General features: G+C 45.7%; 1 protein-coding gene across 1 annotated transcript; it reads right to left on the reverse strand.

The window, feature by feature from the left end:
• Window positions 1-20,701: 20,701 nt before the first annotated feature.
• Window positions 20,702-22,590, reverse strand: PtA15_5A569 (uncharacterized protein; the record flags this gene model as incomplete). Its single annotated transcript, XM_053169344.1, has 4 exons — window positions 20,702-21,931; window positions 22,011-22,085; window positions 22,169-22,355; window positions 22,460-22,590. The coding sequence occupies 4 exons, from the start codon at window positions 22,588-22,590 to the stop codon at window positions 20,702-20,704; spliced, it is 1,623 nt and encodes a 540-aa protein (XP_053020551.1).
• Between the last annotated feature and the right edge of the window lie 2,193 nt (window positions 22,591-24,783).

Genomic DNA, 24,783 nt, shown 5'->3' on the forward strand with positions numbered 1-24,783 from the left:
AGGCGGTCTGGAAAGTGGAGGGTTTATTGATAAAGGCATTGGAGCATTAACAGGTTTAATCTTCTTTTCCACGGTTTTGTATTTGGCGGCGTTACAACTAATTGATTTCCCCGGAATCTCGTGTAGTTTTGCTGTTTGAAATTCCGGGCCTACTCTAAAAAATCCCGCGTTACAGTGTTTACTGGTAATGTAGTTTGAAATTTTTGATTCCGTGGCGTAAGTATTGGAACTAAGTATGTCCGGTCCTTCTGATCAATTATAGCTAAAGATTCTCCGCCCGTTTTGTTATACTTAATTGTAGCTCTGACTTCGACTAAGAATGGTTTGCCGAGTATAAATTGTAAAGCGCCTCGCGCCACCCAGAAATGAACAACTCAAGTAAGTCTTCCTATAGTTACTTCAACTCCTTCGGCAATCCCGATGATTCCCGTATGATTTCCACCAATTCCTTTCAAGTTCATTGGTTTTTCCGTAACTACAAGACCTAATTCCTGCGCTAAGTTTTCCGGAATCAAATTAACCATAGATCCCGTGCCTAACAAGGCTTCTTCCTCCCTATTATTTATATTAAGCCTAATATAACCAAGAGGGCACAAGTAATGAGTGGTAAATAGATCTGAAGAGTTTTCTATTTCCAATTCTGCATGATTAGCTGAGTTGGCCTCTTCATTTGGTACACGTTGATTAGATATTTTCTTTTTGAAGATATCTACAACTCCATTTGATATAGCAAAGATTTCGCCATAGCTCAGTGTCATTCGACCTTCTGACAACATTATTTTGGCGGTTTCTTCTTCTATTCCCGGGAATTCCTTCGCCAAAGTACGTTCTAGGTGAGTTTTTCTGACTGGCTTTTCTTTTTCAACTTCCTCTTCATCTGATTCTTCAAATCTGACTTTAGTGGATACAGTTTTGAGTTTAGATGGTTCCTTAGTGATCTTTTGTGCTGTAGCTTTCTGGAGAAGATCATCGACATCTACATCCATCACCGCTTCCTTTCCACTTTTAACTCGCTTTCCGCTCCCCAAATTATCCGGCTCCTTTTCCGACCGTGTTCGTTTTCCGACGTCCACCTCGTAAGTCGCGCGTTCCTCCGGTTTGTATTCTTCAAGCTGTCCAAATGAAGAAGTCATAACATTTGCCGCTGATTCCTTATATCTATCAACAACTTCTTTAATAGGGCGACGAGTATTCCATGGGATCACCGTGTTGTTTGGTAAGAAATAATCTCGTCCTTCTCTTTTAACTAAACCTTGCGCTTCATCAAACAAAAATTTACTACAGTTATTATTTCCATGGGTTTCTTGGAAACAATAAAAGCATTTGAAGTCTGGATTTTTGTACGGCGCTTTGACTGGAGTAGAATCTGTTGTCATATGGGGTTGAATCATTTTACCAGCCGTTAAAGAGGCTAACTGTTTGGTTAAATCTTGTATTTGTTTTTCAAATTTTTCCACAACAGGCTTTTCCCGTTCTATGACCTGCTCAAGTTTATCCTTTGATTTTTCGACATTTGATGAAGAAGGTAAATTTTCTGATTCCTTGTGTCCGCTCCATAAATCTCGTCTTTCTAGGATAGATGCTGATTGAACCTCACGCTGAATGTATCGCAATAAGACGCTAGATTTTGGCAGAATATCGCCGCCATCCTTTGATATTTCCATCTGATCATCTCGAATTAATTCTTTAGTGACAGTTGAACCTAATTGTCGACTAAGCGCCCCCAAAAGCATCTCTTGAAATTCTTCCAGGCTAGCGTTGTACCCCATTCGAACCAGATAGTGCGTTATAGTTTCAAATTTTGTTTTAAAAATTTTAAATTCACTGAGTGTACTGATTCCGCCCTTCTTGATTGCGGCGTTGACCAAGTTTTTTAGATCTTTATTGGTGTATCCAAGATTATTAAAGACACAGTTTTTCCACAAAAGAAAAAAAAAAAAGGTCATGGGTTCCCCCTTACAATTTGTCAAAATAAAAAAAACAAAATACAAGGGTTTCCCCTTACAACAAAACAACAAAACAAATTACAAGGTCATTATAAATACAACATAAATAAAAAATTCAAATATGAAATGCCCCCAAACAACACCAAAGGTGTTGTGAACAGCAATGGGTGTTGCATCTGGGCCAACCTCCAGCCCGCGTCAAGAGCGCGGGTCAAAAAGGAAGGGCCTTGAGGGCCCCCATCCCGCGGCAAAGGCTGCAGAACCCGGGGGGCCCACTCTTTAGCCCCTCAAACTGTGCAAGTGCAACAGCGGAGGGGGTTGAGGACGAACCGCACGCTGGAAGTGTTGAGTCTGAGATCAGCGCACACAAGGTTGGGCGAGTGGAGATGAGTGTGGAAGGATGAGGAGAGGAGACCTTCCACGTGCGCTGTCTCAGGTATACTAACAACATGTGAAGTGGGTGTGAAATGTGAGAAATGTGAAATACATGTATGTAGACTAGCAGAGAGAAAGAAACTAAGATAGGAAACACCGGTTGACTAACTTAACACCCCCCCTTGCTTCATACATGAAAAGAAAAGAAAGAACAGTGAAGAAGGAAGAAAGAAAAAAATATAATAAAAAAAGAGAAACAGAGAAAGGAATTCAAGGAGAGAAGGTGTGGGAGAGAGGGAGAAAACAAAATGAAGAGTGTAGGGTTAGAACAGATAAGTGAGAGGGAAGATGAGGGAGAGGAAGAGGGTAGAGAGGGAGGGAGAGAGGAATTGGGGATGTCCAGAGTCATTGAACAATGCCAAACAGAGCACGGTGTCTTTCCAGGGCGACGCGGGGTAGGGGTTTAGTGAGCATGTCTGCGAGCATGTTAGCCGTTGAGACGTGGAGAAGAGAGATTTGTCCCTCTTGAACACATTCCCGGATGAATTGGTATCTTGCGTCGATATGCTTGGTCCTGGAGTGATGCTCGGGATTCTTTGCGAGAGCCTCCGCGCCTTCATTGTCGACGTGGAGAGGAATGGCTGTGTCTGGACGAAGACGTAGTTCCGTGAGGAGATGACGGAGCCACAGGCCCTCCTTGCACGAGTCGGAGAGAGCCTTATACTCCGCCTTAGTGCTGGAAAGAGAGACAGTCGCCTGTTTGCGCGACTTCCATGAGATGGCGCCATCTCCGATCCTGTAGGTGTATGCGGAAGTGGACCGACGGTCGTCGCGGTCTTCAGCCCAGTCGGAATCCAAGTAGCTGGAACATTCGAGCGCACCGCCCAGACGTAACTTGAGATCTTTGGTGGTGACGAGGTAGTTGAGGATGCGTTGGCCAGCTTGCCAGTGAGCTTCTGATGGGTCGCGTAAATGTTGAGATAAGAGGTTCACCGCAAAGGCGATGTCAGGGCGGGTGCATTGGGACACCCACAGTAGGGACCCGATTAGTTGAGGATAGGGGCTGGAAGAAACAGGATTGGTCTTATGCCGTTGACCAAGGTTTTTGAAGTTGGAATCAGTGGGTGTGGCAACTGGAACGTGATTGCCGCCAAGGAAACGGTCGCGTAACTCCGAGATATAATGTGCTTGATTGAGAAAGAGATGTTTATTGGAGATGTCCCTGGAGATCTTCAACGATAAGAAGTGACTGAGCTCTTCGTCAGCACCAACCTTGAAACGCTTGCCAACCTCCGAGATGATGGAGTCAACAAAAAGTGGCTCCCCAACAATTGCCAGGTCATCGACGTGTGTGGTGAGAGCGCCTACAAGGTTCCCTGCGTGCAGTTTGAAGTACAGAGTTGGATCGTATTGTGAGTTGGTGAGCCCGAGGCCGATTAGTGCCTTGTGGAGCTCGATGTTCCACTGGCGTGGAGATTGTTTCAAGCCATACAGAGACCGGTTTACCTCGCAGACCTAATCCGGGTGTCGGGGATCTTCAAATCCGGGCGGTTGTTCCATGAATAGGGGTTTGTCCAGGTGGCCATTCAGAAATGCTGTTTTGAAGTCAACTTGGCGACCTTTCCAGCCGCGGCTGGCGAGTAACGAGAAGATCAATCGGAGAGTTTTGAGCCGTAAGGTGGGAGAGAAGACCTCATCATAGTCGAGACCTTTGATTTGGGAATAGCCCATTGCCACAAGACGTGCTTTGAGTTTCTGGATTGTATTATCAGGGCGTCTCTTGATCTTGAATACCCATTTGGATTTGATGATGCGCCGTTTTTTGGGACGAGGGACCAGACGCCAGGTCTGCATTCCAATGAGCGATGCAAACTTGTCCTCCGCTGCTTTGAGCCAGCGGTGTTTGTTCGGAGATTTAATGAGCTGTTGCCAGGTTTTTGGGGTGTCAAGGTCCTCACCAGTGTCTGTCTTCTTGGACCACTGGCTGTAGCGGTCCGGCGCCCTGCGTTCGCGAGTTGGTCAGCGAGGGGGTGGATATTTGTGACTTGGCGAAGAAGGAGGAGGGATAGGAGGTGGGGAAGGGGAAGGTGATGCGGATCTGGGAAGGGGGGGAAGGGAAATGATTGATATTTCTGTTGATGGTGAGTCCCCGGCGGACAGGCTCGAGGGAGGATGTTGGGGAGAGAGTGGGGGGGAAGCTTTCGTTGGTTGCTTGACATGAGAGGTGATGGAGTCAACCGAAGCGGGAGGCTTTGAGCTAGACACCTCATCTGGTACGGGCCACAAGACCTCTACGGTTATGGGTTCGGGATGAGAGTTTAGTTTGGAGCCATATGGGAAAGTGGAGTCATGAAATATTACATCACGCGATTTGACTACCAACCGCCTCTCAAGGTCCCAGAGGCGGAAACCGTTACCGTTCGAAATGTACGACAAAAGAATGGAAGCCCGGCCTTTGTTGTTGAGCTTCTTCCGGTTTGCCTCTGGTACTTTGTACCATACCAGGCAGCCGAATGGATGTAGAGATTTGAGATCGACTTCTGGGGATTCCAGAATAGATGAGGGTGAGAGAAAGCCCCGCGGAGTGTTGCAGGGAAAAGAATTGTGTGGGTATAGAGCGTGCCGGAGGGCGTCAGCCCAGAAGGATTTGGGGAGTTTTGATTGAAGTAAAGACGATCTGACAAGGTTCCCTATCGTTCGGTTCGTTCTTTCAGCCACACCATTCAATTCGGGTGAGTGTGGTGGACCCGGGTCATGTTTGATGCCTGCGGAAGCTAAGTAGGATATGAACTCAGATGACATATACTCTCCACCGTTGTCTGTCCGTAGAGCCATGATCTTGTGTTGACCCGATTTCTCAAATTGTGCGCGAAACAGTTTGAAGCATGCAAACGAATCGCTTTTTAATTTCATGGGGAAAACAATGAGAAACTTGGAACAGTCGTCGATGAAGGTAATGAAATATTTGTATCCCTCCCTCGATACTACCTCATAGGACCCAACATCCGAATGAATGAGCTGACCAGGGGAGGAAGACTGATGAGCGGACCAAGATTTGAAGGCTTTTCGATGCATTTTTGACTGAACGCACACCGGACACTGTTGGACTTCAATTTTGTTCATCACTGAGGGGACAATGTTGTGGCGTTTTAGCACAGATTTCAGCGGTTTCAGACCAAGGTGAGAGAATGGATAGTGATATCCAAGTAAGGAGTGGTCTATGGACCTGGGAGTTAGAGGAGAAGATGAATAGGAGCTCACAGGCTCGGCTGGCAAGTAGAAGAGATTTCCCCTTCTGTATCCCCGCCCGACGAGGGTTCCGCTGACCTGAGTACCGGCACTGTTGTAGAAATCGCACGAGGTTCAATTGAATACCACGGTGAGACCGCCATTGCATAGGCCAGCAACCAAGAGTAGAGGTTTGTGGAGGGAGGGGACCACGAGGGTGTCTACAGACTGATCGCCGTCGATTGGGAGTTTGGAACGGCCTTTGTGTGTGGCCTCGACATCGGAATCATCTGCTAGCCTGATGGGTGTTCGATCCGGTTTGAGGTTCGTGACCGTTGAGGCATCCGGAGTCATGGACATAGAGCAGCCTGAGTCTATATTTGCGTCTCCACTGGATGGAAGACCAAGCGAGGCGGAAAGTGAGACAACCGCGTTGTCTGCCTTAACAATCACTTCAGGGTTGGAGTAGTCAGACTCCTCCTTGGTGACATGGGCCTGAGGCGACTGTCCTAAAGTGGCAGCCGAGGTTCTTCCTGCCCTTGTTACCGGTTTGTTGGAGGACGAGTCCTTTTCTTGCTGGCTGGCCTCCCAGCGGGCTTTCTGAGCAGCTTTGTGATTGGCGATGAGCTTGCGGGTGTTGTTGCACAAGTTCAAGTCGTGGGAATCGCTGTTGCAAAGTGGGCAGCAACGGGTTTTCTTGGAGGGATCGTTACGAGAACCTTTAGAGCCGTTCGAAGGGAGGTTTGGCTTGGGAGGGTTAGTTTTTGTGGAAGAGACAGAGATGATATCTCCCTGCGATTCGCGACAAACTGCTTCGTTCTTTAGCGCGGAAACGATTGTTTTGGTCTTGACCCCCTCCTGATTCATCAGACCAGACACGCAGTGGATCCACTCTGGGGGAATTGAACCAAGAAGGGCGGCGTTGTGAACATCGTCTGGCGTGAGTGGTTTTTCAGGAGTGATGAGGGTGTTCAATCGTTCGTATGACTTAGCCAAAGATTCGATGTGAGAGTTGATATCATCGCCCTCCATTCGAGCATTCAGCATCTTGCGGATCCAACAGACACGACCACCAGTTGAGGAGTCCTGGTGGGCTCGAGACAGATCATTCCAAATCCTCGCGGCGTCGTCTTCGTCAGCAAGATGACGGAGATTAGCTTCTTCGATGATCTGAACCAGGACGGCGCAAACCAGGTCGTTGTCCTCGCTCCATGTAGAGGCTTGTTGGTTGGTGGCCACCGCTGTGAGAACATGGTTTACCTTTGCTGACTTGAAAACTTGGAGAACCACCTTCTTCCAGTTGAGGTAGTTCGAGTCGGCACCCGGTGCCTTGAGAATTGGAAGACGGGCTGTCGATATTTTTGAGTGAGTGGTCGACATTTTGGAGTTGAGGTCGACGTTGGTGTGAGTAGGCGGGTCTTCTTTTGTGTCGGATGACATCACAAGCAGAGAGAAGAAGACAGGTGATCCTTTTTGAGATCCACGAAACGGTAGTACTCGCTATGCCGGTATTTAACGTGCTTGGCGATGCTGTTTGTAGCTGGAGGCTAGCTGGTGCTCATAACCTGTTGAGTCTGAGATCAGCGCACACGAGGTTGGGCGAGTGGAGATGAGTGTGGAAGGATGAGGAGAGGAGACCTTCCACGTGCGCTGTCTCAGGTATACTAACAACATGTGAAATGGGTGTGAAATGTGAGAAATGTGAAATACATGTATGTAGCAGAGAGAAAGAAACTAAGATAGGAAACACCGGTTGACTAACTTAACAGGAAGTACAGCGGCAGAGGACGCCCTGGGGTATAGAATCACAACCCCCAGCTGTTTATATAGAACGACTGATCCACCCAGCCCTTGCCAGACTCCACCTTGGAAGCTGCATGCAGCCTGGACAATGATACCGCCGCCGCCGCCACCGCCACACTGTTGCCTGAGTCTCATGCCTGATTGACCAATCACACGCGCCACGCTCCCCGTTGCCTAGACACTTGCAAGGCACAACCAACAAATCTGATCCCTGTGACATCTATACCCCGCAAGTGCCTTGATTGGCCGTACCGGTCATTGAGAGTTGGCGAGTCCCCTTGATGACCGGTCTGATTGGTCATCAAGAGGATATGTGTGTCCCCTTGATGACCGGCAAAGACCAGTCATCAAGAGGAGATGTGAGTCCCCTCGATGACCGGCAAATACCGGTCATCGACATCTCAATGACCGGTCTGTGCCGGTCATCGAGAGGTGGTGAGTCCTCTTGATGACCAGTCTGACCGGTCATTGAGAGGAGATGTGAGTCCCCTCAATGACCGGCAAATACTGGTCATTGACAGCTGTTAGTCACCACAATGACCAACACAAACCTGTCATTGAGAGCTGTGAGTCCTCTTGATGACTGGTCTGACCAGTCATTGAGAGGAGTTGTGAGTCCCCTCGATGACCGGCAAAGAATTGTCATTGAGAGTGCGAAAGCGCGTCATCCACCTGCAAAGGCCTGCATCGACAGAAAGTGAAACCTGAAACTCAATCCCAATTCATCCGCCGTTTGCGCCGCTCAAACCCTTCAAAATCCTCCTCATCCTCGTCAAACACAAATTCAAATAGCAGGAATAACAAGAAGCCAGCACCCAATGCATCTAACTTTTATGGGTTGTCACTACCAGGCCAACCCAAGAATTCCCAGCTGATACTGTATGTACAATACCTCTCATTCTCGCCGCCCAAGTCGACAATTGAGCCCAAGAAGGAATCCTACAGGTACATCTGTGGAGAAAGCTTTGCTGGACAATACATACCTTATATCAGTCCGTTTTTTCTGTTATTATCTCTCACTCACACAAGCTTTAATACTAACATATCTATGCTGATTATGGTCCCACCAACCAACAGCTCAGTGCCAAACTGGATAGAATCCTGACACGCAACGGATGCGTTGACCCAATCAACCAATACCTGGTCTATTCAGAATTTCCCTTCAAAATCGGGCTCTTCAGCCCGGCCTCAAAAGCGGCCGATATACCGTTCAAATGTATGTCATCCCCACTCGTCCTCTTCTGCACTTCCTCTTTCTCTTGCCGTGTATCAGTGTGAATTCATAGAATATCTGTCTGAACATGTACAACATTTGGCTTGCGGATATGTATCTAGCATGTGGCCTAACCAATGACTCGCCGCCACCGCTCCCGTTGTGAGCCTGTGTCTCTTGTGTGACAACAGGACACAAGGAAAATGGGGGGACTCTGGTTGGATTTCTTGGGATAAAGAAATACAAACAGAGAGAGAAGAAAGAAAGAGAAGATCAGGCCTAGACTTTAAGTCTTAATTAATTGATCTGGGCTATTCTCAACCTGGAAAAGTTGGATGCCAGCTGTGCAAGGCCAAGAAAGAGTGCAACAGCCTCCACTCACAACAAGGAAACGTTGGTGGGATTCAGAAGTAGGGTTACTACTCTGCTCTGGTTTTGTAGGTCTTAACCAGAGATAACCTTTTGATCTTTTAAGATTGAAAGAGTTGAAGAAAAGAAGAAACAGTCAAGAGCAACAGAGTTTCCCTCTGGATAAGCAAGGTTCAGTGAAAAGAGTCTACTTACTGTCAATATCCTAGGCGCCTGTGACGGTAGGTATACTGGGAGCGTGGTAGTCTCTTTGGTGGTGATCCTGGGTTATCTGGGGTGTGGTTCTGGTGTGCTGAAGTCTGTGGATCCTCCAGCTGCATGGGGGATCCTGACTTCGAAAATTTTCAAAGTTGGATGACATAATCACACATGTACATGTGGTTGGGAGCGCTCAGGCACGATTACACGGCGCTGCTGCGCATGTGTGTCACAAACCACAAACTCTATGAAGGAGTAGAGATATTGTAAAGTGATCAGTGAACACTAGGGTCAAAATTGCATGAGAAATCAGAATCTGAAGTCAAAACAACCTTATGTCTTAAGGTTAAAAAGATATGAGCACATTTAGGTATAAAATGGAGATAAAAGGCAGTTTTAGGTCAACTGTGTTGACTCTAAGGCTGACACCCGTCGCTCCCAAACTGTACAGGGGGGACTTAATTCCACAGGGATTCCTTCCAGGAGCTTAGTGGAGCCGTTGAAGTCGTTCGCGGGCCAGACGCCTTGAAAGCCAAGCAGGCAACTGCGCAGTCAGAGAGCGCAACCTTGTCAAGTTGTTCAGTGAGTTGCACATCCATTCCAATTGCAGCATTGTACGGTGCTTGCAAGATGACAAGCAACTTCTAATGTGGTCTCTCTCTCCTACACAGATCTGTTTGAAAGTAACGCTTTTGCTGTTGTACAGAACAATCTCACCGGTAACATAGCGGCAAGTCCTCTTTGCTCCTGAGACCCAAATCTCTGTATATATGTATGCACTGACATTAATTACCTGCATACGTGCTACTCCTCAGAAAATCCGCAAGCGCTATGATGCTTGCCCTGATAAATCAAACACTCTTGAGTCCCTCATAGAGAATGAAGAGGCCGAAAAGAAGAAGCATCCCACCAAGGGTTTACTCTGGTTAACACAGTAAATTATATTTCCTTCATTTATATGTCCAACCCAAGAGCAAAAGTAACCAATATCAAGAACTATGACAGCGGCTTGCACTTTAACTGCAAAGGTCTTCAATTAACTCAGAAAAACCCAGGTGAACAGTTGTTTTACATTCACAAAGGCTTATCATGGTACTTTGAAAGATTCCCATTCACTTGTAGTAAAGCCAATATTTGGGGCAAATTTAACATTGATTACCAACACTTCAATACTCAAGAAACAGTTTGATCTGACTCTAAAGATCACCATCCTAGCTTGCCATTAAAGTGTGCCCATATTGAGCAGATCTCTTTAAAAAATTGAGGGCCAAGGAGAAAGTTGATATTGAATTGGAAAAATGGCTCTCTGCCTTGGAAAAGATTGTTGTCAGAATCCAAAGGTTCTGCAAAAAATGAAACTATGACAAAGGTCTTTGAAGACATCTCAACACCTGCAACCCAGCATTGTTTTCTCTTTAGAATATCTCACATAGAACTGTCCAATGTGAGAGGTGTCAGAAACTTTCTTTGTCTCACACTGTGTATAATTCTTCTGTTCATTCAGGAGCTGTAATTTATCTTTCTCACTTCTTCTAATGTGGTATGAAGGAGTGGCTTTTGCCATGTAAATTACATTGCTTTCAAATTTAATCTTTTATGTACTCTCCTAAGACTGTGCCTCATTGGTTTTGAGCTTCCCCATCCTAGAACTTGAGTATTGCATCCATTAGGCAGAAGACAAAAGCTCAGCAAGCGTGGATTTTGGACTGCCATCACCCACTCCATCATCTTTCATCAGGAAATGAGCATCTTCAGCTCGTACCATAATTGGACATTGGCATTTTTGGTCTGATCTGGGTAAAGCTTTGTGCTTGAGGCCATCCCATTCAATATCAGCTCCTGGTCCAAAACTGACAGCCTCCTCCTCCTAATGCTCCCTTCTCTTGCTTGGCCACCACCCTGTGCCCTCTGCTCCAGATTACACAGAAGCAAAAGATAGGAAGTTGGATAATTGGCATTTGAAGTTTCCTTTGAGATTTTGATTCATGGAAACTTGCACAATTGTGAATTTCTGTTATTGTTGGATGAATTTGCAAGGTGTGATTTTTCAACTGTTGAAAGATTGAGGTGATTGGAATTGGTTGATGAGGATTAGAAACATGGTTGTAAACAATTATAATCATGTCTTTTGTGTGATTAATCCTGAATTTGCCTGCATATAGTACAAGTCCTTGGCTGATGAAGCTTTTCCTGGTGACTGTAGATATTTACCATTCAAATGGGTGGTGTGAGAAAATTCAACAGTGAGTGAACTATGAATTGATTGCTATTTCTGGCTGGTATATGAGGGATATGTAGAGCTATGTATGTTGGCAGGGGTATCAAACACAGAGGGTGAAAATCTGAACCTTGGATCTGCAGCAGCGAAGCCGCCCTGGCCTCTAGTTTAACTAAAGGTAGTGCTTTTCCAAATCGGTCGAGAAGCTCCTGCTTTAATCCTTCCCAGTCGCAGTTTATAAATCCCCTCATCTCTTCAATTTTGTCCTTCAATTCCTCTCCCCGCACGAAGAATACCACCTGTTTCGCCAAATCCCTCGTGCTAGCATCGTCCGTCCATCCTGCGTTTTCTAACCGCATGATAAATTTTTCGATTGTAATATTAGTCCCATCAAAATATATTTCTTTATCCATCGGTTTAATTTTAACAGCTTTTGCGCCCGTAGCCGGACCTTCATACTTTGGTAAAGAAACTTCTCTTTCTGCATTATGTACTGGAAGGCGAGAGCCACGCTGTCTAGATGAATCAGTCGACGGAGGTGCGCGTATTTCATCCAAAGGCGGTAATTCACTGTCTGGAGAAGCAGCGCTTTCTCTATATTGACCAGCATTTGCGTAAAGTTTAATTGGTGGTGGGAGATTTTGGTGAGCCATGACTAATAGAGAATAATCTGAAAACTTTTTAAAAGGAGTTTTTAATGTAAAGCGCGTGTAAGAAGGGAAATTTTATATGGAACCTTTGAAAATAAGATAAAAAAAAGTGCGTGAAGCTAGGTTTTAATTTTAAGGTTTAGTAGAATAGAGTTTTTAAGAATAAATTCTGGAGGAAGATTAGGCCACTGTTGGGACACCACTTGTGGAACTTCTACGCTAGGCGTGATCTGATCTTGGAAGGGAAATGTAGGAGTCACGGATAATGACAGACTACACGGGTGCTTGAAGGGCTGCCTTCCTTGAATAAGCTTCTGGGAGAATGTACACTAAGAATTTATAGTGTGGCGCAATCTTTAGAACTATTCTTAATTCTATCTGACTCTGAACCCTAATTACCTGTGTTCAGTGCGCAAGAGATGAGGAATGTTATATGTAAGGGATGTAATGAGGAATTTTATATGTAATTGATGTAAAGAGGATTGTTATATGTAAGGGATGAAGAGGAGGAATGTTATATGTAGGTGATGTAAAGAGTAATGTTATATGTAAGTGATATAAAGAGGATTGTTATATGTAAGTGTTGTAAAGAGAATTGTTATATGTAAGTGTTGTAAAGAGAATTGTTATATGTATGAAATTTATCTATGTCAAGGGGGCAAGTTATATATTTCAATTAATATTTCAAAATATTATAATTCAACTATTTATATCAAGTGATGAGTGCTAGTAATCTACAATATTACTATCAAGTGCAAACATGAGGGAAAAAGAAAACAGGAAGGGGCAGAAGAGACCTCCTTTTATAGTAAATAAACTTGTCTGAGACTAGAAATATGTAGCTGAAAGATTCTTCTACTATGTGATGTGTACAGCTGTGTGAAATACAAAAGGGCTTGGTATTTTACTATCTAAGTGGGAATTTCTTTTCACAGAAGAGTGTATCAGATGTGATTGTACTCTGAGAGTGGAAAATATTCTGAGATCTACTGTGTATCTACTGTATATCTACTCTTATATGGAAAATACATCTATGAGCTGTTTCTTAGAGGTGATTCTTGGATGCTACTATGAGATGTGTTACATGTCTGATACTTATGTCAAGAAATGTTACCAGTTTTCTGGGTGTACAAATAATTGTGAAAGACGTGTGAAATTTAATATGGAGGGTATTTGTACTGTATATGTTTTGTATGTAGTTTATACTGTACTTTAATATTAAAATCTACGTCTTTTGTATATTCTTGCTGGTTGATTGATCTCACCACAGCGGGTGGGAATGCACAAAGCCGCTCAGGCCAAGTGCATTCCGATGACATAAGCACTGAGGATGAGGTCAGGAAATCACGCTAAGAAAGCTTATGGAAAGTCACGCGCGGACTGGACAGCACGGATTGCAGATTGCGGATCGTGGATTGCGGATTTTGGATTTCGGATCGGGTATTTGGATCAAAGCGGAAAAGGCCGGGCTGGACTGCGGTGGGGCTACACACGTGGACTGGTAGCAGCGGCGCGTCAGCGGGTGAGCCACAACAGCCAAAGCGGCTGGAACCGGGGTGGAGGCGGTGGCGAGAGACCGACTGACGGGGGCTAGACAGAGGACGGTGGGATGTCAAGCGTCGGAGAGGAGCGGAGTCTGGGAAAGTGACAAGCGGTATAGCGGGCGGAGCTGGAGGACTAGTGCGGGAAAGTGTCAGACGTGCGGGATCGGGTGGGAACGGCAATGTGGGCGGAGAGAAAGAGGGGGGAAGGGGCTGGAGGATTTTCTCTTCTTTCCGCATGGAATTTATCCTATTATTCGGACGGAATTACTCATCATTTTACTTACAACTACGGACGTACTAGAGTTATTAGGAGATTATCTGGGATCTTATCTTTACTTTGAGAGTTACTTGCGGATTTTGTGCTTACGAAATGCGGAGCTTTATTCACTTGCAGATTATTACACTATAGATCAGGCTCAGTAGAGGAGCGCTGAAGGCTAGCGGAAAGTAGCAGTGCGGAGCCGAGTTACCTACAATCACACAGCCCGGACACTAATATTCTTGAAGGAGGCGGTCAGCGGACATTTCCACCAACTAACCAGCTTTCATTCTCACAACATCCTCTTCAACGATGAATGATTTCCCTACGGTTCTGAGTTAATATGGGAGCCGCTGTGGTATGCTTTATGGTATCCCATATGCCAAAATCAAAATTTTCTACTTTTCTTTCTCATTTCTATTAGTTTTACCAGCGGTGGGTAGTTACGATACGCTACAATAACCACCGTTATCTGCGTAGCGTAACGCTTGCCATTACTGCGCTTAGGCGTTAGCGCTACTAGTAACGACTAGTTGTAACCCCGGGCCCGTATTGTAACGGGCCTGATTTTTTTGGTGTGTTACTTGTGTTACTAGTAGCGTAACGTGTTAACCACTGGTTAACGAGATAAAGAGGGGCAAATGGCCCCCTCTGGATCATATGCAGTCCAATATCTGCCCCTCCGTGCGGGCAGATATTGTAACGGATGTTAAATGCCATACATCCTGGGTGTGCAATATTGTAACGCACTTCCGTTACGGTTAACGGTAACGGTAACGAGAGAAAAACCATTATGATATCGGTACGTTACCAATAACCGTACCGTAACTACCCACCGTTGGTTTTACTCTTAATCTCCCTTTTCCTCTTATCAATCACTTAATATTCCTCAAGATTCAGTTTCTAGGGACAAATTCACCCCTAGTCTTGCCTTACAGAACACTCAGAAGTTACATACTCTTACACACTCACAATACCCCTTACAACCTCAAACAGTTACACAATCCACATTTACAACACTTAGTTACACACACGGTTACATACATAGCTACATACATATTTACACATAGCTGCATCATCACTTACATACATACAGTGTACACATGCAGGCACTCATGCAGGTGCTAGCTGCATGTGATAGCTGCATGCACTAAGCTGCATGCGCTAGTGGATCTTTGTTGCATAACAACAGCAGGTGACCTGGTTACAGCATGACTACACTAACATACAGTCCTGACCAATCACACCTCCTGATTCAGCCTGCATGTCATAACCCATAATCACCTGTACAGTCCTGACCAATCACATTCACCCATTCAACACATGTACTAGCCTAAAACCCTCATGTACCTAGCTAAAATCTCTCATGTGGAGCTCCTCTGGAGCTAAAATCCCTCACTGTTGTCTATAAAAAGAGGCTCTCCTCCCCTGTTGTAACTTTCCCCCAGCAGACTACTAGCAGACTACCTGCACTCAGTTTCCCCTATAACAAAGTACACAACTGCTCACTCCACAATATATCAGTCACCCAATATTTTGGTTTTACACATATTACAGAACACTTACACACGAAATAACAACTCTACACAACACTCACATTACATAACACAAACCTCTGAGGGGTCCTCTTTAACCAACTATCACCTGGTTGAAGTCCAGACTCCTCACTCATAACACAGTTTAGCAACTTCATTGCACCCACTTTATAACAACGGTTATCTTTTGATAACACTCCACTATCACTACATTAAACCTTCCAATCTGAGATTGGTGGGCTTGTTTTAGTGTCTAGTGAACCAGGAAAGGCAGAGGTTTCCTCATACATCCCTTTCTGCACTCAGCAAAAGGTTCTCAGGAACACTTTTGAGCTTTACACCGCCTCCTCTGGTTGTCAAACTTTCATGGCCGTCACATCTGCCGGAAAGTCCTCCTCCAAACAAGCAAGCACCTCCACCAACTCCAGACTCCCAACCTTCAATCCTTGAGCCTCCCCCTCTCAAAATTCCGCTCAAGTCTCAATTTGATTGTTGCCTTGCAGCCTCTATTCATGCTCCTGCTCCTCCCCCACCGCTCTTCCCCTCTTCCCCTCATAACCATACTTCTTCTCCCCCACCCCCGTCTCACTCTTGTCCGCTCTCTCCTCCCCCTGTCCCTATCCCTCCTTCCCCTCCCCCTGCTTCTCCTGTCCCTCTTCCCCCTTCCCCTCCCCCTTCTCCTGCCGAGCCGCCACTTCCGGAACCAGCGCCACCTCGTCCAAAATCTCCACCAGCTAGACGCTCCGGCTGTCAACGACGGGCTCCTGATCGCTATGGCTCGTGGTCCAAGTCAGTCTCTACAGTCAATGACGTGGACACCCCCAAGACCTGGAAGCAACTCCTTTGCTCGCCGCATAAGACCCGCTGGCTCAAGTCCGCGAACAAGGAGTACTTATCCCTTCTTGGCATGCAGACATGGAATCTTGTTCCTCGACCCCTCAAGCGCAAAATCATTAAGTCAAAATGGGTTTTCAAGATCAAGCGCCGGCCTGACAACACCATTCAAAAACTCAAAGCAAGACTCGTGGCCATGGGTTACACTCAAGTTCAAGGGGTTGACTACGAGGAGGTCTTTGCTCCCACTCTTTGGCTTGAAACTCTGCGACTAATCCTGAGTCTTTTGGCTATAAAGAAGTGGAAAGGTAGACAGGTAGATTTCAAGACCGCTTTTCTCAACGGCCGTCTTGAAGAACCCGTATATATGGAACAGCCTCCCGGATTTGTTGATCCTGCCCACCCAGACTGGGTATGTGAAGTTCATAGGTCAATCTACGGTCTCAAGCAATTGCCTTGTGAATGGGATCTTGAGCTGCATAACAGACTCCTCCAAGCGGGCCTCATGCAGTCAAAGTACAACCCAACTCTGTATTTCAAAATCAAAAATGGTAATCTTGTTGGTGCAGTGACCGTCCACGTTGATGACCTAGCAATAGTGGGTGAACCATCTTTTGTTGACCTGCTAATCAACAACCTGGGTTCCCACTTCAAGATTGGCGCCAACAAAGATCTTCATCATTTCCTGTCTATGAAAATAGACAGGGATTTGGATGGCAGGCTCCTCTATCTGTCTTAAGCTCACTACATTGCCAACCTCCAACAATGTTCCCTTGCCGGTACCAGTGTATCTGTCAGCACTCCGACAGACTCCGCTTTCAAAAATCTCGTGCCACGGAAGCCGGGGGAGCCGAAATCATCAGGTCCTTACCCGCAGCTCATTGGAGCTCTCCTCTGGGCATCCCAATGTACTTGCCCGGATATAGCGTTTGCGGTAAATTGTCTGTCAAAATTTCTCCGGGACTCTTCAGAAGCGCACTGGCAAGTGGCCCTGCGAGTTCTTAACTACCTCATCTCCACCCAACACCTCCGCTTACGTCTGGGTGGTGCCCTGACCTGCGCTGGCTACTCTGACTCGGACTGGGCTGAGGACCGGCATGACCGGAGATCCACGTCCGCGTTGGAAGTCACGCAAACAGGCCACAGTTTCCCTCTCAAGCACTGAGGCGGAATACAAGGCACTCTCATATTCATGCAAAGAGGGGCTGTGGCTCAGGTACATCCTTACTGAGCTTAAACTCTGAACTAAGACGGCAATCCCCCTACACGTTGACAACGCTGGCGCTGAACCACTCGCGAAAAACCCTGAGCATCATGCACGCACAAAGCACATAGACGCGCGGTATCATTTCTCTTGGGAATGTGTCAAACAGAATAAAATCCTTGTTCTACACGTCTTGACTAAGGACATGCTTGCCAAAATTCTTACCAAACCGCTTGGCCATACTCTTTTGGTGAACCATTGTGCTTGCTTTGGGGTAGTCTAATTTTTTTTTTTTCATCTCTTGTTTTTTTTTCTTTCTTTTTTCTTTTCCCTTTATTTATTTTGTTTTATTTCTTCCTTTCTTCTGTGATTTTTGAGCAAGGGGGGGTGTTGAGATTGTGTAGTGTTTTGTTTCTCTCCTCTTTTGTTTTCTGCTTCAAACCTGTTTTCTACATATCACAGTTTGTGACATCTCATCTTTGTAGTCACCTGGAGAAGCAGACGTGGAAGGCTCTCTTTCCTCATCCTTCCACGACCATCATCATCCATTCTGCTGTTCCAGGTGAGTGTTCTCTTGTTTCCTCTTTGCTCTCTTTGTCTTTCTTCTCTGACGCAATGATATCCTTCCACAACCATCATCATCCATTCTGCTGTTCCAGGTTCATCACTGCAACATTCCCTTCCAGTCGAAGGGGCTGTAGAGCCTCTTTGACTGGAAGGGATCCTCCTACAGCCTCTCTGACTGGAGTGAATCCCTTCCGGTCAAAAGTGCTGTAAACCCTACCAACTGGAAGGAAGACCTTCCAGTAGAAAAGAATATAAATAGGGCCTCCATTTTTGTGAATGGTTTCCCCCATGCTCCCCCACCTAGGCACTTTAAAGCCACGGGGGAGTTTCAAAGGCAACGGGGGCTGAGGGTACTGGTTAGCGGGATTCGCGCCAGCCCTACTGAGTTGGCTAAAGCCATAAACTCATGGTTTTATGTTCAATAAACAGGGGAAACCCTTGAACCCAAAACCCATGAGTTACAGGTCTTATTAAACTTAGATTTGGCCATGTATTCCAGCTTCAGAGTAAATGTCACAGTACATGACCTGTACCAAGTACCTGAGACTGTTCAAATTAAATACAGTACAGTGGGTTATCCAAAGTTTTCACCTCCACAATTTTCAATGCAGAAGCTCAGGCCACAGACTCTAAGTCATGAGATTGGCTACAGGGTTGGAAAAGAAGTTCCCAAGAATGAATATGAAATAAAAAAAAGTAACAATAAAAAAATGAAAAATGTGAAAAATATTCAATTTCTTGCAAACTTCTCAGAATGCTCATTACTGTTGTTCCTTCTGAGCTTTCCACCTCCATGTGTGCATTGTTGATCTTAGAAATGGCTCCTTCAATCTGACTATGAACTCTATTGTATTATATATAAAAATAATCCATGTATTAAAGGTGTGGCAATGGAAACAAGGGTGCTACTACCAAAACCTTGACCTTGTCAAAGTCTGTGTTCCTGCTTCAGCGTGAGCACCTTTGGCCTGGTCAAGATGTGCAGCAGAAAAATCCCTCCCGCAGGGAGGGGACTTGTGACCAAACTTAACTTAAGTCCCAGACTCCTTTGTGGGCGTGCAGCATTTGGCTGGTTGCAAAGCAACCCCAACCACAGGGAGGGACCTACATATTAAAACCCCTTTCTCATGGGAGCCAAATCCAGTGTTTGGCTGGAAGCGGCCTTGTTTGACTCACCACAGCTTCAATAATTTGTAGTTTCTTTCTAGGTTCTGGTATGTCAGCCTTAGAGTCAGTGCAGCTGACCTCAAGTCTGCCTTTATCATTATTTCTACCTAAAATCTCTTATATCTTTTTACATTGAAGGTTTAGCCTTGTTTTTACTTCAGATTCTGTTTTCCCATGAAAATTCAACCCTAGTTTTCACTGACTACTTTTCAATAGCTCCACTCCTTCATAGTTTTCTGTGTTTCCCGGTGTGACATGGAATTCTGCTGCACAGTGAAACCCAGCTCCCCAACCACATGTACATAGGTGATTATGTCAGCCAACCTTGAAAGTTTTTCAAGTCAGGATCCCTCATGCAGCTGGAGGATACACAGACTTCAGACAACCAGAACCACACCCCCAGATAACCCAGGATCACCAACAAAAGGCCACTATACTCTCAGTACACCTTCTGTCACAGGCACCAAGGATATTGACAGTTAGTAACCTTTTTCACTGACCCTTGAGTATCTTTTGAGGTACACCTCTCTGTCTCTTGACTGTTTTCTCCCCCTGTTTGCTTTTGATCCCTCTGATTGCATGTCCTTCTTTTTCTGTGGTTTTTGTAAGAAACAAACCACATAGTTTTCACTTTAAAGAACCTTGATTATCACCTACATGGTCTAAAAAATTGTGGCTGATTAGACTTGTCTAATTCAGGTACCTTTTGTGTGAAGAGGCTGTTGCAATCTCTGGCACAGCTTGACAGCACTCCCTTAAGGAGTAGCATTGCTAGTGGATGTTAGTTCCCACCTTTAGGTCTACAGAAACTTGATTATGATCTCTCAGATCTTCTTTCTCTCTCTCTCTCTCTTTCTCTCTTACTGTTTGTTATTTCTTTATCCCAAGAAATCCAAACAGTGACCACCCAATTTTTTGTGTCCTGCTGTCACTATAAAGACACAGGCTCACATGGTACATATCTGCATAAGCTTGATTTTTCTGTATTTTTTATTGCAAATTCTTGTCTGCATCTATGGAAAGAGAATCATTGAAACTGAAGATTTTGGATTTGGATTTGGCTTGGGCATCATGTGACAAGGACCATGCACAGTCATACTACTAAAAAAGAAAAAAATCTGATGAGTGGCATAGAAACCAGGAGGGAAAGAGTGGCCTCTAAATCACACAAGCTGTGTGTTTTAGTGCATAAGCCTCTCTGGTGAGACTGGGCTGCCGCCCAGACCTGCTCACCACATGGCACGAGTGGCTCAGTTAAGCTCAACTTGTGATTAAGCAGGAAATTTGGCTGGGATCTCTAAGCTTTGGTGGCAAAGGATGTTTTCCCCTCATACCTCCAACACCACCACCCTAGTTCTCTCTCAATTCTCGTCAATTGATGCCCTGCATCTTCCCGTGATTTCCATCATCTACTCAGAATTGTGATAATCCATTTTCATCATACCTTTATTGTTTTTTCAAAACCTTTGATTTCTGGACTTTGGATTTTGAGCTTTAGTCAGAAATCGACAAAGCCGCGACCTTAAGGGCCCCATTAATAATGACAGTCGGGGCAAAAATGCAGGCTGAGGGAAAGGAGAAGGTGATTCGTTCATGATTTCGAAGTTGTTGCTGCAGGCGCACTCTTATTTTTTTTACGTTTGAGGTAGTTTTCCATTTCCAAGACGTCCCGATTGAGGCGGTCTTTATCCGACAAGACTTTGTCAACGCCGTCGGACTTGTTCTTCTGCTTCTTTGCCTTCCGTTTCTCTTCTTTCTCCTGGAATGCGTCGGCGGCCAGGATGGATCGGATGTCGGCAGATCCGGAGAGGCCTTCCAGCTTGGTCGGGCGGGGCGGAGGAGCCTGGTCGGGCGGTGGAGCCTCTCCAGGCAAGCGATACCTCGCCTCCGGATCCTCCTCCGGGTCCTCGATCTCCATCGTCTTCCGCCGAGCGTCATGTGCTCGGCAGACACTCTGCTCGATGGGTTTCGGTTTTACTGGATCATCCGGCTCAGATTCATCGTCGTCATCTTCGAAGTACGTCTTTCGCTTCTTCGGGCCCGATGAGTCCAAGCCAGCGTCCCGCGGCACATCGGCTTGCACCTTCCGGTCTCTATCCCGCTCATCGTCTGAGCTATCATCGTCCAAACCTTTGTACTCTCCCGCGTCTCCGAAAATATCAAAATCTTCGTCTTCGATCGGCTCGTTCTTTTTATCAATTTCCTTGGGCTGAACATTTGTGTCGGGTAAGGTGACGACGGGAGCTGTGTTGTTTGATGGTTCAACAGGTTTCTTTGCAGTTTGTGGTGACGAGTCCTCATGACCATCGATCGCAGGCGTTTCCGCTGCGGTAGATGTGTCCTTCGACCCACCTGTTGATTGGGATTTGTCGTTCAACGGGTGTGATACGAGTGATGGTGGCGTTGGCTCGACAGCTTGCTCTGCCTTGATCGCTTTCTTTTTCTTCTTCTCGGCTTTCCGTCGTTTGCGCTCCTTGCGTTCTTCATCCTGATTTTTGTCTTGGACGCTGGTGAAACCTATCGGCTTGAACTTCCCAGCCGCTTTAAGCTTTTCGACGACGACCAAGTCGGCAGGGGTTCGGGCGGCTTTGAGTTGTTCTAAGAGTTCATCCCGGTGCTTCTTTTTGGCTGCTTTCGAGCTCGTGCTCGGCAGAGCAATCTCTTCAGATGGTGCTTTGTTGGCATTCTGCTGGTATGCGATTTCCAAGTCATCGTCGGTAACTTGACCGAGTTTGCCGCCCTCTGACAGCTCAGCCTTTCTTCTTTCCAATAGGGCGTGATCCAGGCCCTTGACGAGAATAGTGTGTCGTTCATCTCCTCCCTTGTGAAAAGAAAAGCTTTGATTGAGTATCAGATTAGATGGGAAACGCATGCTAACATGATCAGTGGTTCTTGCTTACGAGATACTTGGTCTGTTGCTCTAGTACATCTTTGTCCATTTGGCTTCCAGCCGCTGCCACCCGGGCTTGAAAGTTCTGCGATTTCAAGGATGTGGAGATTGTTGATGATTAACTCTCAGTTCTAGCATCGCAGAGTTGAGTGAATGATGGGTAGTAACCTCGAGTAAATGTTCAGCCTCAGCAAAGTCGCCATCCAGACCTTGACGCCGTTCGGATGCTCGATCTCGATATCCACCGTGTGACGAGCGATCTGAGCCTTTGACGGTGCCATCTGCAGGTTCCTTGGGTTTGGATTTCCGTGGCTTGAGGGAAGTGGATGGTACTGGTTTGTAGGTCGATCCAGAGCTATGAGTTGTAGAGAGTAATGAATTGAAGATTAGCGGTGCTTTGATTGGTTTCCTGAAGTACAGCTGTACGCAAAGGAAGTCAAAGAGAGATAATCAACGGACGGTTGTGATGGATTTGTGGATCTGTTGGTGCTACCGCCGCCAAGGACCAGGCGGCCGTTGGGCCGTGAGTGCTGAGTTGATTGCGAAGGGTTTGTTGTGCTGAGAAGAGCCCGGAATGCGTCTTGGTCCATCCTGGACTGCCTGTTTTTCTGTCAAGAATGTTGTGCTGGATGGCTTGGGCAGTTGTTGGCGTCGGAAGTGTTGCTACGTTGGGTGTGCGCTTGACTTGGCGCTATGCCGCGGTCGTGCACCGGTCGGGCATCACCTGATCTGTGCAATCAGGCGGCCCGACGTCATACAAGGGTCTAGCTCGACACTTCACCGGCTCAAACACCTCTTCATGAAATATCCAGTCCCCCAGCAAGATCCCCCATTTCTCTCCACTCAGATCACCACAGCAGCCAAGAACTCGCCTGCATCCCTCCAACTACCCAGCCACAAATATGTCTCCGCATCAACATTGACATGTATGGTATTCAAAATTGCATAAGATTTTTTTACATAAAATCATAAACTGCAATTTTGGCTGGGAGATGTCACTTTAAGTTTTATGCACACTGACATCTCCCAGCCAAAATGGGCTTTATGGTTTTATGTAAACAGTGGCATATGCAATTTTGAATACCATAATCCTACCATTTGTTTGCCCCACTCAACGGTGGGTAGTTATTGCTACAGTAACGCGTAACGTAACGATAACGTAACATTTTTTGGCCGTTATTGTTATTGTTACCAGTAACGGCAGTGCAATATTAATATCACACCAAGAGTTTTTTTTTCGCGACAGCTGTTACTATATCTGAGCGTGTAGCAACAGATATCGGGCAAGATAACAAGCAATAAAAGGCCAAAATAGGGCCAATTTGGCCTTTTATTGCTCAATAATGTGTTACTTTACTGGTAACGGCCTCAAAAAAAGAGGCCCGTTACGTTACGCGTGATGCCGCTGTTTGCGCGTTACTGCTAACAATAACGGCGCAGAAAGTAACGGCGGGTAGTTACTTTACAAAAATCCTGCAGATATTGTAAAGTAAAGTAACTACCCACTGTTGCCCCACTCCAGCCATCACTCGGAGCAGCCGTGTTGGAATTTTGTTAACTTCCTCTTACTTTCACCTCTAAAGCCAGTTTCATATCCTTCTCAAGCATTGTCAGTACAGATTTTATCATACCATTTAGTCTTGAAACCATGAGTAGTAGATAACATTTTGTCATACATGTGTCAAGCATATACTTGAAACTTGTTCTGTGTTCATCTATTTTTATTTTTTCTTCCAACCACATGCTGGCCGCTTGTTATTAATCTTTTTAAAACCCAGCATACAACAAGCAATTAACTAATCATTGGTTCTCTCCTTCATTTTCTGCGCCACAATTGAACCGCATCCGATGAGAATTCCATCTCACTGCCCCTCTCCTTAGTCTTTTGAGACTCACTCTCATTTCTTGCTGCCCTTTCTGTCCATCAAGAGTCTAATTTTTAACACATGGCTGGGCTGGAAGGGCACAATTTCATCAGGCATCAACATATCAATGTAGAAGGTTTTTTAATAGGATTATATGTTGATGATGATGATTGCCGGTAGGGTTGATAATTGGGCTGGGCCGGCCCATGAGCAACCTGCGCCAACAGCTCTGGGCTTGGTTAAGGCAACAATGCATCTATTACGCTAAATGTAATTAGCGCCGCTAAAACTAAATTGTAACACTTGTTGCTAATAATCTGGGGCTGTAATTTTTAGCGTAATACCAACCCGCTAAAAACCGCTAACGCTAAATTACAGCTAAATTACAGCTAATTAGCGGCTTGCTACGCTAAATTAGCTGTAATTCGTAGCGAAAATTGCACTTTTTTGCCCAATCTGAGTTAGCTGTAATTGTAATAGTCCGCCCGCTACAATTTAGTTTAGCGTAGCGGCGCTAAAAAACCGCTAAATTAGGGTATTACACGCTAACCGTAGCGTAATAGATGCATCGTTGGTTAAGGCACCTTTTTTTTTGTCTCCGATGCTCCAATGGGCCGGCCCCATGGGCACCTGAGGTTGAATAGTGGGTCTTGGGCAGCCCATCACGGCCCAAAGTACACTTGCTGTATTGGCTCTTGAGTGGCATTGAGTGTGCCTGGCAACCTGGTCTCATCAAGTCAGCACAAATCTCCTCAACACTAGCCTTGAAAGGTAAATGGATCAAACTTGCTCTCTGGTATACCTCCGGCCAGGAAGATTACAGTAGGCTCCAATGGTTATCTTACCCATAAGCCTTCCCACCCCAGACAGATCTGAAAACTACTCACTTGTTTGGGATAAACTTTGGCTGCTGTTGTC

Source organism: Puccinia triticina, chromosome 5A (assembly GCF_026914185.1).
Source record: "Puccinia triticina chromosome 5A, complete sequence".
Lineage (NCBI taxonomy): Eukaryota > Fungi > Basidiomycota > Pucciniomycetes > Pucciniales > Pucciniaceae > Puccinia > Puccinia triticina.